At 40.0% G+C, this 13896-nt stretch overlaps 1 protein-coding gene across 1 annotated transcript; it reads left to right on the forward strand.

Annotated features, from left to right (window-relative positions):
* The first annotated feature begins 124 nt into the window (after window positions 1–124).
* Window positions 125–5255, forward strand: ccne1 (cyclin E1). The gene is made up of 12 exons (XM_048262661.1): window positions 125–479; window positions 993–1043; window positions 1201–1285; window positions 1408–1473; window positions 1844–2007; window positions 2261–2396; window positions 2684–2830; window positions 2956–3051; window positions 3160–3291; window positions 3793–3904; window positions 4131–4288; window positions 4432–5255. Exons 2-12 carry the CDS (start codon window positions 1030–1032, stop codon window positions 4546–4548), a joined length of 1227 nt encoding a protein of 408 aa, XP_048118618.1. The 5' UTR covers window positions 125–479; window positions 993–1029; the 3' UTR covers window positions 4549–5255.
* Window positions 5256–13896: the final 8641 nt, after the last annotated feature.

Below are 13896 nucleotides of genomic sequence, written 5' to 3' on the forward strand. Positions count from 1 at the left end.
GAAAACAGTTCCGGATTCCTGGTGCCGCCCTCCTTCCGTCAGCTCAGTTATCACGCCTCTTTTTTTGCCGGCAAAAGTAGAGGAAAATGTACACATCAAATTGTATCCATGACACCATTTATTGATGTATTATGTTGAATTTACTTGAATAGTAGCTGATTTATTTGCATACATTTGTGTTATAGTTAGCGAATTGTAGTGCTATTCTGTCTCAGTGAATCTTCCTTCAGAGGTTTTTAAATCACCCGCCCTGACGGCCCCTTTTTGTATGGCTGCGTAGACCGGAGCAGTTTATAAGATGAGGCGCAAACTTCTCGCGCCAGCTCAGAACAAGTAAGCTTCTGAGCGTATTGGGTCTGGGCTGTGTGGTATTAACAAAGGCCACAATTCTATTTATAATGTTGTTCTAAGACATTTCGCCATATTTTTACACGAGAATTCACATCTTAAGGACTACTTCGCGGGAGCATCTTTTTGAGGTAAGAATCATTGACTAGGCTACTCTTGAGCCTCGTCAGGTTAAGTGTTGAAACGTTAAGTCTTTTATCATTTCTGTAAATCTGTGCTTGCAGAAGTCATTGTTAACAAAGTATCGTCATATCTGTATGTTTGGCGAAATATTGAATGAGGGATGATTTTGGTAATGGAAGGATCTTTATTGGCTCGGCCATTTTCTGATTCTCCTGGGTTTAGCAACAGCTAAGGGGAAGTTCTCCAAGTTTTACTAAACTTGGCTATAGTTTTACACAATCTGGCTTGGCCGATATTAAAATATAGAACCTGAACCACATCGAGACTTGTATTCGGGGCTTTTCTCGCTATATTTCAAACACTTTACCACCTTTAACATTGTGTCTCATTTCCACTTCCCCGCGCTAGAGCATTGCGTCTGTGCGTAACTTTGTGCTTTGTGAATGGTGATGTGGTGGGGGTTGGGAAGCGTGTTTTTAAATATACGAAATTAAAACTCAATCATTTTGTTGCGTCCTCAGGCTCTCTTTATTCCAGACCAACACGCGTGGGAATATAATGCCAAGAAAAGGGTAAGTTTCGGTTTCGTCCATTTTGATAAAAATCTGCTGGAGTTGCAGCTGTGATCTTAAACTTCTAGCCAGTTGGCTAGTAGGCTAATAACGTAACATCCACGATGGGGTACGTTTTCACTTATGGTATGTAAATATGTTTTATTACAAATGTTAGGCAAACGACGGAGGCAAATCTAGCAGTTGATGTCCCCAAGGTGAATGCAACGCGATCACGAAAAAGGAAGGCAGATGTTGCCATTGTAAGTATGGCCTTGTAGCATGGGACACTTGTGTTGGTTGCATGTTACATTGCTAGGACTCTGGATAATACAAAGTAACTATATTTCTGTTATTGATATTCTATTATACTCCTAATTGTCAGCACTTGCAAGATCCAGATGATGAAGAAGTGGTGGAAATGACCAAAAAGAAACAATGCGGAGCTCAGGTGAGTTTGTGTGTGGGTGGCATCACAGTTCTAAAGCTGCAGTTTCAGTACAACATGGCTCTTTGTGCTGAGCTTTTCAGTGTTTTCTCCTACAGTGCAGAATATCTTTAGTGTATTTGTAGTGGCAGACTGTATATTTCATCCACTGTAGGTGTACCAACAACAGGATTTGTCAGCACAAACATGTGTTTAGCTTCATTGATGCTATGCATCAGTTTGTAAACTTTCAAATAGTTTGAGACCTGTCCCAGGTGCTACATGTACCTTGTCTCCTCTGGAGTGGCCCAGAGGCCTATGCCAACAGCAGGTGTTTGTGTTTTATCTAGTAGGGTGTCCTGCATATCTTTCTCATCCCTCTTTTCCTGCTCAGGCGTGCTGGAGTCCTGACGTGCCTCTCGCAGATCCTTACAAGCGGATCCCCACACCTGACGAAGTCGAGGAACCGGTTACTGCTAACAATGTGGGATTTGCTGACTACCATTTCCGAAATATTCTTGTCACTCCTAAAAGATCTTCCCCTCTCCCTAACCTTTGGTGAGTTGTTTATGTGAATGAATGACCATATGACATATCTGTCAATAATCTTGATCATATGGGTTTTGGCCTGCATGTTTTGTGATCTACCCTTCCTGGACATGATTTGTATTTGAAATGCCAGTATGTCTACGTTTAGGTCTAGGCATTTTACGAACCAAAAATGGTGGACTATTTTAGCTTCATACAGACACTTGCACATACTGTTGCTGTAGGTGTACACACAAATACACTGTTTACTTTTGATTTGCAGCTGGGGAAGCAAAGATGTTGTCTGGAACAACCTTTTAAGGAAGGATGAAGCCTACACACATGATACTCGTGTCATGGAAAGACATCCTAACCTTCAGCCTAAGATGAGGGCCATACTTCTGGATTGGCTGATGGAGGTGCGTCTTCAAGTTAATAAAAAAAGTAGCATGGAAAAGCACAGTGAAGTTTGAACTACATTGAATACACTCATTTGCCAAACTTGCAAGTGTCATAGGATGGTATTGTCTTCTTATGGCTAGTCCCTCTTAAACCACTGAAGCATTTTGTAGATGTGGACAGCAGCTGATTTTATGTAAACATGGTGAAATGGCAGACTTCCTTTTAATATTGAGGATTCAATGGAAAACCTGTATGTTAAATGTCATGGTATGTTTTTTGTATTTAACTGTGTCTTCATTCATAGGTGTCTGAAGTATATAAGCTGCACAGGGAAACGTTTTATCTGGCCCAGAACTACTTTGACCGTTTCATGGCCACACAGACGAATGTGTTGAAAACTACACTGCAACTCATCGGAATCTCCTCTCTCTTCATCGCTGCCAAAATGGAGGTTAGCTATTGTGTGCTTACGTGAATGCCTCCAGCATTAACAGACAAACATGTTGCCCTTTAAATAGTTTCATTTAATTAAAGTGATTGAACGTAATTTCATGTCAAACCTATATGATCTGGCAGGAAATCTACCCTCCCAAGCTGCACCAGTTTGCCTACGTTACTGATGGAGCCTGTTTGGAGGAAGAGATGTTGACTATGGAGATCATAATCATGAAGGTAAAACAAGTTGGAAGGGAACAGTTTTCGCCGAATTGTAGCTTCTTGGCTGGTTATATTTTGCAATTATGTGTCATACTCATGTCTCCTTTTCTGCCATTCAAACAGGAGCTTAACTGGAGTTTGAGTCCCATGTCTCCGGTGTCCTGGTTGAACATATATATGCAGGTGGCATACTTGAAAACAGAGGAAGTCCTCCTTCCCCAGTACCCAGAGGCTACATTTGTCCAGATTACAGAGGTATATTTACATTTGACTTCCCCATGCTTTTTAAATCTGAACACCGACGCTTTTCAGTAACAAAGAAGAATGAGAATTGCAGTATGGTTGGATCACATTGCTGTGCTTGATGAAAGATGGATAATGAGTCAGGCGAGGGAGTGGTTAAGAGTTTCATTCTGTTGTAATATTTGGGGTTTTGTTTTCAGTGGCCTTGTGTGGGAAGTTATTTATCTATATATATATATATATATATATATATATATATATATATATATATATATATATGTATATGTATATATATATATATATATATATATATATATGTATATATGTATATGTATATATTTATGAACTGTCCTTATTCTAATCCTTAAACTGCTGCTTGCTGAAGTCTTTTACTAAACATGCCTGGCTGTGTGTGTGTGTGTGTGTGTGTGTGTGTGTATTACACACACACACCAGCTTTTTTTCATTTGTGATGTTTAGTCAGAATTTGTTTTTTTCCCCTCCCCTTGCCAGTTGTTGGACCTGTGCACATTGGACATTAGAAGTCTGGAGTTCTCTAGTGGTCTGCTTGCTGCCTCAGCCCTATTTCATTTCTCTTCTCTGGAACTTGTGGAGAAAGTTTCAGGTACATGATGCTGTTACGCAGTATAAGGAGAGATCCGCCGAGGTTTCACATAGATCTGTTTCTCGGTCACAGAGTATTGTTGGTACGGGAAAAAAAAAAACGCTATAATGCAGTGACAAGGACCTTCATAATATTATTTTTTTACTCTTGTTTCTAAGCAAGCGCTTCTGTTTCTATACTGATTAGATATATTTTGTGCTCATCTTGATCCCATTGTCCTCTGTAGGGCTTGCATGGAGTGACTTGGAGAAATGTGTTAGATGGATGGTGCCCTTTGCCATGTCCATCAGAGAAGTGGGCAGCTCTGGCCTCAAGACCTTCAAAGGGGTCTCTCCTGAAGACATGCACAACATTCAGACTCATGCACCCTACTTGGAATGGCTGGTAAGTGTCCTGGTCTTTGTCCACCCAAATGTCATATTTGGTGTCAAAGCACCGTCAATAGCTCGGTCTTGAAACTGACTCTAGCACGGTTTTGATTGTTGAATCGGAAACTCCCATATTGACTTGTGTTCCCCGTGGTGTAGGGCAAAGTGTACGCGTATGAGGTGGCGGATGTGGAGCGCAGCCAGAGCTCACCTGTTCCCTCAGGAATGCTCACACCTCCACCCAGCAGTGAGAAGCCTGACGGTGTGGTGCCCTGAACCCTCCAACTCGGCTGATGGTGAACCGAACCATTGACTGGCAATGGAGAAGTGCCTGTACAAGGCACACCCAGCACACACGCAAACACAACTCACAGATTACCTGAAACGTGCACAAGACTTTTTTTTTTAATATAATTCAGTCAATCTTTTTTTTTTTTAACAGACTTGAATTGACTCCTTTTGGGAGTTGTGTTTTTATATTAAGCTGTCAATTGATTTCTGTTTTAATGGAATTTTTAAGATTTGAATATATGGTGAAAAAGGACGTGTACTCCAAGCTGTACCCCCTGCCGAAAAAAACCCTCAGAGCTGTTACAGGCTCTGACTGCTGCTAAAGAGGGTAGGATATGGACAGATGGAAAGATGAACGCAGAAGACCCTGCCCAGATTTGGCTGGGTGCGTTTGGGCGAGTCGTGTGGCCCATGCTGCCTCACTGCCGTTTTGGACTCTGAAGATATTACTGGCAGGTTGCTGGTAGGACTAAGTGAACCAGCTGCCAAACCAGACCAGAGGAAAAGCCACCTTAGACAGAAGCTTAGACTGTGGACTCTTATTTAAGATTGACTCGGTGGGGAGGAATCCCACGAGTTTGTATTTACCAAAATGAACATTTTATTTGGGTTCTTTTTAAAATGAGATGCTGCTACTTTTCAGTAATGTTTTTAAATAAAGGCTCTGTCTCAGACAGCATTTATGTTTTACACCAGAATGTGTGATCTCTTGTTCTCAAGGTTGCATTAAAGATGCTCACACTTGATGTCCTGAAAATTTGATGTGCCACATTTACTGACTTAATGGTCCTAGGCATTTTTAGAGCCTGTTTACAGTGGAGGAGTGATTCTGCTGTGTGTTTATTGATAGATATTTCCAAACCGTTTGAAGGAAAATGTCTGGACCAATACAAGCTTGTCTTTTTGACATGGTACAAGTTGCATTTGCTCTAACTACTGTGGTACTCATTTGTAAAATAAATCCCTTTTACATAATCTAGCTATACATATATATATATATTTAGCACAACCTATGATATTAGGTCCTGTTTGGTGTTGGGCCAAATGGAGATGTTTGCAGGAAGTTAGTTGTCTCAATATGTCTGTCACAAAATGGTGTATTTGCACTGCAAGACCTGTAATGGCTGTCTCAGACAGTGCCCTCTGCTTGCGGTCCTGTGGTGTTTGTGTGTCTGAACATGGGACAGTGATCCACTAGATGTCAGTGTGATGCTGTGTCTGTCAAATCTGTTCACAGAGCAGGAAGGCAGGATTGAGGTGTGTTGGGGACTGTGATTTCCACAACAGATGCTGCCGAGACAAGGGTAATTCATTACATTATACACTAGCTAGTGCTCTGGTGCCTCAGCCTGGCATGAACTCTCTCAGACTGAGCTGACAGGAGATACCACAAACCATTCTTATTATTCCAGTATGCTTAAAATATGTCCTGACAAAGACATTCAAGCCACTTACTCCTTTCATTTTCAACCTTAATAAAAACTGTAGGACTAATTGTTACTTGAATGTGGCTGTAGCCATTCAAATATTTCAAGTTTAATACTAGATATTTGGAGCACCCCCACCCTTGGTATTAATTAGAGTTGACCAGTGCCACCATAGATGTGTTGCTTTTTTGGGGGGCAGGAAGTGGGTCAGCAAGCACTCAAGGCCACTCGTGCCTACTCTGTGTTTAACATTTCAGAGAAAGAAGCACGCCTCTTTCGAAGAGTGATTTGTCGGTCAGTGTGGGGGAGGGGCTCGGGCTACCCTCCCAGACAGACCCTGGGGGCAGAGAGTCCTCAGGCACACAGGCAGGCAGCAGCGCAACAGCTGTTATGCGCTCAATGGCCCCTTTTGTTCTCCTCCCCCCTCGCACAGACGCTGGTGGCAGCAGCAGGTGCCCATTGGACGAGGGCCCAGCCTGCACCGCCAGAAGTCACACCTAGTCAGGGGGCCAATGCTCAGCAACTGCCACTCAGAGCCACTGAAAATGGGGCTCCCATACCACAGTCACAGAGGGCACTCATCCTAGTGTGTCATCCTGTGGCTTTATTACAAATTAACCTAATGATACTGACCAATACAGATTCCAGTGTCAAATACTTTGCATCTGCACTGATTTAGCATGGAAAAGGCCTCACATAATCACTTTACACTTCACTGTTCAATTGGACATGTTAATATTGGGACTGTAGCTGTATGATATCTAAAGCCATATTTGGTGAAGTTTTGGTGTCAAAGCAAAGTACTGGCATGGGGCAGAAATAATGTGGCGCATGCAAACTGTCAGTGCAGGTCAATTGATAGCTATTGATGTTTTTTGCTTTCGGTTGGTTTTGAACAAGAACCACGCCCGTTCCTAAGTGTCAGTGTATGTTAAATACGTTGATCTCTGTCATTAGCTGCATACATTTGCCAATAATGTACAATGCTCAGCAACTGCCACTCAGAGCCACTGATCATGGGGCTCCCATAGCACACAGTCAACAGTCACTAGAGGGCAGAGTGATGTTTAGGTGTGGGTGCTTGAATTGTTGCTTTTCTAGGAGACCTAAGGTAATACCTGGGGTATTTAGCAGTTCAGTCCACCATTCAGCAAAATTTCCATCACATTTCAGCTCTTGGCATAAGCTTGAATTTCCCCTTGGGGATCAATAAAGTAGCTATCTATCTATCTATCTATCTATCTATCTATCTATCTATCTATCTATCTATTTATAAGCTATAAGCTCTTAACAGATTTGTCTTTGATCTTAGACTCTCTTATCTTAGGCCAAAGTATCATACGTCTATATTCATCCATTGTGAATTACAACATTTGAAAAGGTGGGAAGGTGTTGTGAATGGCATAATGAGATTTTGAGTGTCAATTTATTTCCAACTTATTTAAAATTAGGCCTATAGGCTACATATTGTTTTTACAATAGGGCCTATATGTTCCCTTTCTAGAGTCTCTGTCTTTTTTAATAGCTTTCCTTGGCTCATGTTACACCCCTCCACTACGTTTCAAAGTCTGTATTCTGTTCTCCCCTGAGTAGCTAGAGAGTATCTAGAGAGCTGTCATTTTGAAACTGTCAAACAGCCCAGACGTTATCCAAACCACGTGGCTGCCAGAGCTCTCTATGTTTACACACGTGACTATCTAAAACACGCCCCTTCTATTCCCCACCCAGGGGCGGTGATAGCAAGCATATTTCGGCCACACCCCTTAACCTAAGAGGTCGAGGTCCGTGTAGTCTGATCATGAGTCTGATCCGTCACATCTGACGTTGCCCAAATTTCATAGGTCACTCGAGAAACTAAAGAACTTCCTTTTTACGCCTGCAATAGAAAAACGCGGGACAATCAAAGATTGTAGGATCTGAAGTTAGAAGTCTTGTGTTGTTCGAAGCAGAGATTGAAGATCTTTCAAGAGGTGTTTAAACGGAGAATTGTTTTATTGAGTTAGTCGCAAATCTCCAAGATTTGGGGGTTTGCTTGTCGATTTTTTTTAGAGTAGCCAGATGGTATACGAGTAGCCAACGAGAGCTAACTCTATTATGTTTTCTACATAGCTGTGTATGCTACTGAAACGTTGCAAATAACGTTAGTTGCGAGGTAAGGAAGGACAGACTCAAGAATAGCACATGTTTGTTTCAAAGTCTTGTTTGCAACTAAGTACGTGAGAAATATACGACGGAGTATTAGGGTCACATGAAGTTCGAGTTTAATCTCGGCATGGCATTCCTCGTGTGGCCCTATGCTGCGTCGTAGAAATAACTTAGATTACCCCGGTATAATATATGACTAGTGTTGGAAGGTAGGCCTAAAACAACCAATTGATCTATGCCATTCAAATAAAATTAAAGAAAAAAATTCTTGATCCACTTTGCTAGCGTGGAACATGAGACACAAAGGCCTATCACCAGATGTTGTATAACGTGAAGCATACAAATAATAACGTTTATTTGTTGCTTTCAATTAAATTTGCTTTCCGCAGTTGTTCCATAAATCCTTTGCATTTGTATAGGTTGGGTCGTCTCATGATGTCAGCCATCCAGAGCTGCATTTCCATCTAAACATAGACAGCCATTCAGGTCAGTCTACCTAGAAATGCTCAGGCAACAACTCTCCTCTATTCATTTGCATTGCAGAGAACATTCATCATGACATGCTGAGTGCAGTACATTTCAAGTAACGATTAGCTTTACTTACACTTTCGATAAAGCCACACCTGGCCTGGAAAAAGTATGTTACATTCTCCTATCCTATACACATAGCAGGAAGGCTCTATTGCTCAAAATTGACTGTATTTCAGTCATCTTTGGCCGACATTTCTGGATTCATATCAGTGAATTTATAGGCTCATGCTACAATATCTTTTTGGGCCATCAGTGACAAAGGCTATGCACAGCACCCCATCTCTCAGTGTTTTATTTTATTGCCATGTGTTGGGCGTTCTGTCAGTAGTGGGCCTAGGATGAAGGTGGATTTCTCCTCAAAAAGCTGAAGCGCAGTTCCCACCATAGCTTCCTATAGCTCTCTCCTCACAGTGGGAGTCTTCTCAACACTGTGTCAACTTGTTTTTGGTTGCTAATAACCAGGGTATTCCCTTCTGGGAGACATCACCACTTGTAAACAAGTTGCTACAGTACATGTAGTAGCTTTGATGTTTTAGTTTTTCTTATTTCCTTTCAATATTTCATCAGCTGTGTTCATCATTTTTCTATATAAAGCAGACACCGGGATGGCAAATTAAATCTATTCCCTTCCCGTTACTTGACAGCTGTGCTGTTTATTTTTCTCAAGTTACTAGGTAACCATTTTTGATTGCTGGTAGTTTTTGCGTTTCTCCAAAGTACGTTTTTAGTTTGGTGTTGGTATTCTGTCTGTTTGGTCAGGGATTTAAATGAATTATGCTGTTTTGTGCACAGAAGAGGTTCAGTGTCAATATTCAGTTAATCACTAGCCAAATTTTTTGCTCATTTTGTTGTTCTTCAGACTTGTTTTACAATGGATTCAATTTTTTTCTCATCAATCCACAATGACAAAAGTAAAAACAGTTCTTGGAGAGTTGGTTGTGTTTCAGTTCATTCATTAAAAAAGACTGACATTTCCATCTACCTATCACTTGCAATAGAGCACTGATGCACTTTTGTCTGTTCTTTTATTATGTTCCTTGAGATGCTTCTACAACTTGTGTGTGCCAATTTGAATTCATTGGACTGTCTAGGCTATACTATCTATAAGGTCTCACCCTCGTGGTTTACTGTATGTGGGAAGGATTTGTGTAGACTGATCTGGGAGGTCACATGAAAGTTTCTGCAGCATCAAAATTACAGAGAGAACAATAGCCTCAATAACTTTCATCCCATTAATGATGGTGGACTCATGGCCAAAATAGCATTTCTGAAGAAAATGTCTGTGCACCAAAGCTCCCCATCCAATCTGGTTTAGCTTGAATGATTCTGCCAAGGAGAATGGGAGAAACTTTCAAAAGAAAGGTGTGCCAAGCTGGTCATTCCCAAGAAGACTTGAGGCTGTCCACCTGCCAAAGGTGCTTTAACAAAGTACTTAGCGAGGGGTCTGAATACTTGGAAAGGATTTTTAGTGAATTAACAAAACTCCCCAAAAGTAAAAGTACTCTCTCTCTCTCTCTCTCTCTCACTCTCACTCTCACTCTCCACACACAAAAGGGGGCGGGGGGTATTACTATAAATAGAAAAAATAAATAAATATAGTCTTTGCCTTGTTCTCCTAGTATTTTAATTTTAATGTGCCTGGGTAGAATTGTGAAATTTGTTACTATGTTTTCAGATTTTGGAAAATAAATTGAGCGTATCTTTGTAGTTCTGACAAATCTTCCCTTTGTAGCCACGTTTGTTTGTGACAACCTTTTTCAATGGCCAGTGTGTGGTTACTGAGTCTACCTAGTGACAGTCTTTCGGATCTTGGGGTCTTTTAGGGCACATAAGTATTCTGCCACCTTATACTCTCTTTCCAGTGTCTAATTTGTTTTGTGTATTGACAGCATTTTTCCAGTGTTCAATATATTTTTGCTTTTGTTGTTTTATCATTTGTTTTGGGGTATATTTTACAAGGGCCTGTGGTAGAACTGAGGTTGAGTATGAGTTGGCTGAGGGCACTATTTTATATCTTCTGCCCTTGGCACCCCCTCTCTCTCTCTCTCTCTCTCTCTCTCTCTCTTTCTTTCTCTCTCTCTCTCATTTCTTTTTGGAGTGTTTACCAAAAGATTTTTTCACAGTTGTAGTTGTCAATCTGTCAAGCCAACCAGCTGTAAGCCTGCATAGCTGTGGAGACAGAAAGTACACTATTTCAAATAACAAGCAGATATTTGATATGCATTTGGTGATATCATTTGTCTTTCAATAGCTTTTCTTTAAACAAATTCCGATGAATCATTCTGATTAATTTCCAAGCCAACTTTTTCTTGACACTTTGTCAAGTAAATGCTCTCAATTTATCTACTACCGTATTTTATGCACACCTGATATCAATTTATCTCCTGACATGCGACTGAATGTACTTCATCTCTCAGGAGACCTCTTGTCATAGCTCCCTCTTCTGTTGTAAAAGGTGATCTGCACCTGCAATTCTTTTCATGGGACATAAAGATTACGTTAGGCTACAGTTCAGATAGGGATATCACAACATCGAATTTATGAGATTATATTTTATTTTATGAATATAGATTTATGTTTATGAATTTTAGAGAAATATGGTGAAGTCTTTGTGCGGATAGAGAATATACAGGATATGTAATTTCAGTTTAGAGAATGAGGCCGAAACTCTACCACTCAAAGGCTTGCGGTCACTTAGAAATGTCCATTCCACTCCATTATTGACGGAATACCAGCTCACTGCTTCTTCCCTACATGTTTCTTGCATAGTTTGGAGCTGTGTTCTGGGTGTCTGTCCTCTAGGTCACTGTCTCCTTTTTGGAGGAAATCAAGCAGCAGGGTGTGGCCTGGCATGGCATTGCCAACTGGAGTGATGGCCTTCTCTCTTCAAAACGACTTTTATCCTGCACACATTTTCCACTTTACTGCCACCAAAGCACCAGGACAATCACACTCCCTCCACCATGCTAGATAGATGGAGTCAAACTCTTCTCCAGAATTTGGTCTGCTTCTCGGGAATGATGTTCTTTGTGGTCTGAATACCTTAGATTGGCTTCTCCATAACACTCTTTTCCCAGTCTTCCTCTTGTCAACCGTCTGTTATTTTGCCCATCTCAATGTTCTCTTTTTTTTTGAGCAGTCTGAGATTTGGCTTTTTATTTAGAACTGAAGGTCAGCATCCTGAAGTCACATCCTCTGTTGATGTTGTGTTTTGTGGGCCTTTTAGTTTAGGACCTGTGAGGCCTCGGTTTTTCAAACTAGACACTCTAATGTATAAATGCAGGAATTAGAAATCTTCTGGTCAGATAAACCAGATTGCATATTTTACAGAAATCAAATCGTGAGCACATCTGAGCCAGAACCACTCTGAACACAGCTCTGCCAAGCTCTCTGACATTGACTGTTTAATATTGTCTGAAGGCTTTCAGCTTTTCAGTTTCCATTGATGTTTAAAACTCATGTAAATGGCTGTATAAATATCAACTTTCATATGATTGATTGGTTCATTAATGTGTAAATGACACATTATACATTTTTGATTTGTGAAAATACTGGTACTGTGAATGTCTATGTCATTTGCTACAATAATATTATTTTTTACTGTTTTACTATTTACGGAAAATGTATAACCCAATCACACACTCACCTCATATTTTTTTAATATGCATGTGTTAATACCTTTTTAGCCATGTTAAAGGCCTACCTTTTATCACTTTTACATTCACATTTAACTTATCAACTGATAAATGTTGACTTACTGTAAATGTTAATTCATGCAATTTGTGTGATTTTCTTTGAAGATTGAATACATATAAATATACTTTTTTGCATCGACAAATCGTGGTATGGTAATGTTCGTCATATGCTTTGACACCATGCAATTTAGTGTGACATTCACAATTGGGACAAAACAAAGGCTTTATTAGTGATAGATGTCAATGTCAATAGAACTCAAGGGAAATAGTGTTAGCAAGAGTCTCGAGTTATTAGCAGGGGTTTAGAAAAATAATGCAAATTATAGGAACTTTTTTCACAATGTTAAATATCAAACCAGCCATGATAAAAAGGTTTTATGGTGAAGTGAGTTAAATAAGAAAGAAATACCCCATTTTCATTTCATTTCATGTCACACCACAGACAGTGAATTGGTGAATAAATACAGATTCAATATAAAATCTAAAATACCACATATACTTGGAAGTTCAAAAATCACAACAACACAAATAAAGAATGTTCAGTTATAATATTTGATTTGTCCTCTTGCCCACTTCTTTGATTCGGATTAAAGCCAGTTTACACTCTACTGTAAAAAGAAGTTCAGTTTCTTGGCCATTTTTCATATAGAATACCCTTTATTTCTTCAAACAAAAATAGATTGATGTGTTTCAGAAGAAAGTTCTGTTTCTAGCCATGCCTTTTGAACCCACAATAGCTGATGCATACTCAACTCAACTAGCTCACTTGCTCACTCAGCTCACCAGATGCTAACATAATTGCAAAAGGTTTTTCTAATGATCAGTTAGCCTTTTACAATGTTAAACTCGAATTAGCAAACATGACCTCAAACATTTGAAGTATAGTGTATATCTTTCTTATACAAAACTTGTGTAATATTCTTACCCTTTCAGCCCTGTATGCAGATTAGTCAAAGCGTATGATTTGAGGGTTTGATACTTTTTTGAAGAGGCTTTGTTGAGCAGAAATACCTGGCTTGGGACCAAGTGAGTTGCTCTTCAGATGGCCTTAATGTGGCTGTAGTTTGTGAAATGCAATAGCCTATTACTGCTGTAGTTCATGGGGGTACGGTCACCGGTGCACTTCTCTTTTATGTAAGCCGTTTTTTTAAAACTTTTTAAAAATTTTTTTTATCAAGTGCCCTTATTAATATGTGCTCTAACTAAGACATCTCAGGCTTTTGTGTTAATATAACAGCAATTATCTACAAAATACAATTAACACAATCATAGTTTTTATCTTTATGACCAAGCTCTATTAATAGTTTAGTAAGCAGCTTAAGCATAAGCAAATTGTTCTCAAATGGCAAATGTCCATTCTAGTGCATCACCTGCATATTGAGTATTCTAAAGCAACAGGGGTTCATTAATGATAACTATGGCTTGGAAGTAGAGAGGAGAAAACTCTAGGGTGATGTAAGTGTGTGAGTGCCACCTTGTGGCTATTTGGAGTCACTACAATTGTGGCAGAGGTCTTTTTTTCTCCACCCTCTCTC

Source organism: Alosa alosa, chromosome 14 (assembly GCF_017589495.1).
Source record: "Alosa alosa isolate M-15738 ecotype Scorff River chromosome 14, AALO_Geno_1.1, whole genome shotgun sequence".
NCBI classification, from domain to species: Eukaryota; Metazoa; Chordata; class Actinopteri; order Clupeiformes; family Clupeidae; genus Alosa; species Alosa alosa.

Coding starts and splice junctions, on each gene's coding strand:
- ccne1 (XM_048262661.1), top strand. Junction 2,397..2,683: donor TTCTGGATTGGCTGATGGAG/GTGCGTCTTCAA, acceptor CTTCATTCATAG/GTGTCTGAAGTATATAAGCT. Junction 4,289..4,431: donor CACCCTACTTGGAATGGCTG/GTAAGTGTCCTG, acceptor CCCGTGGTGTAG/GGCAAAGTGTACGCGTATGA.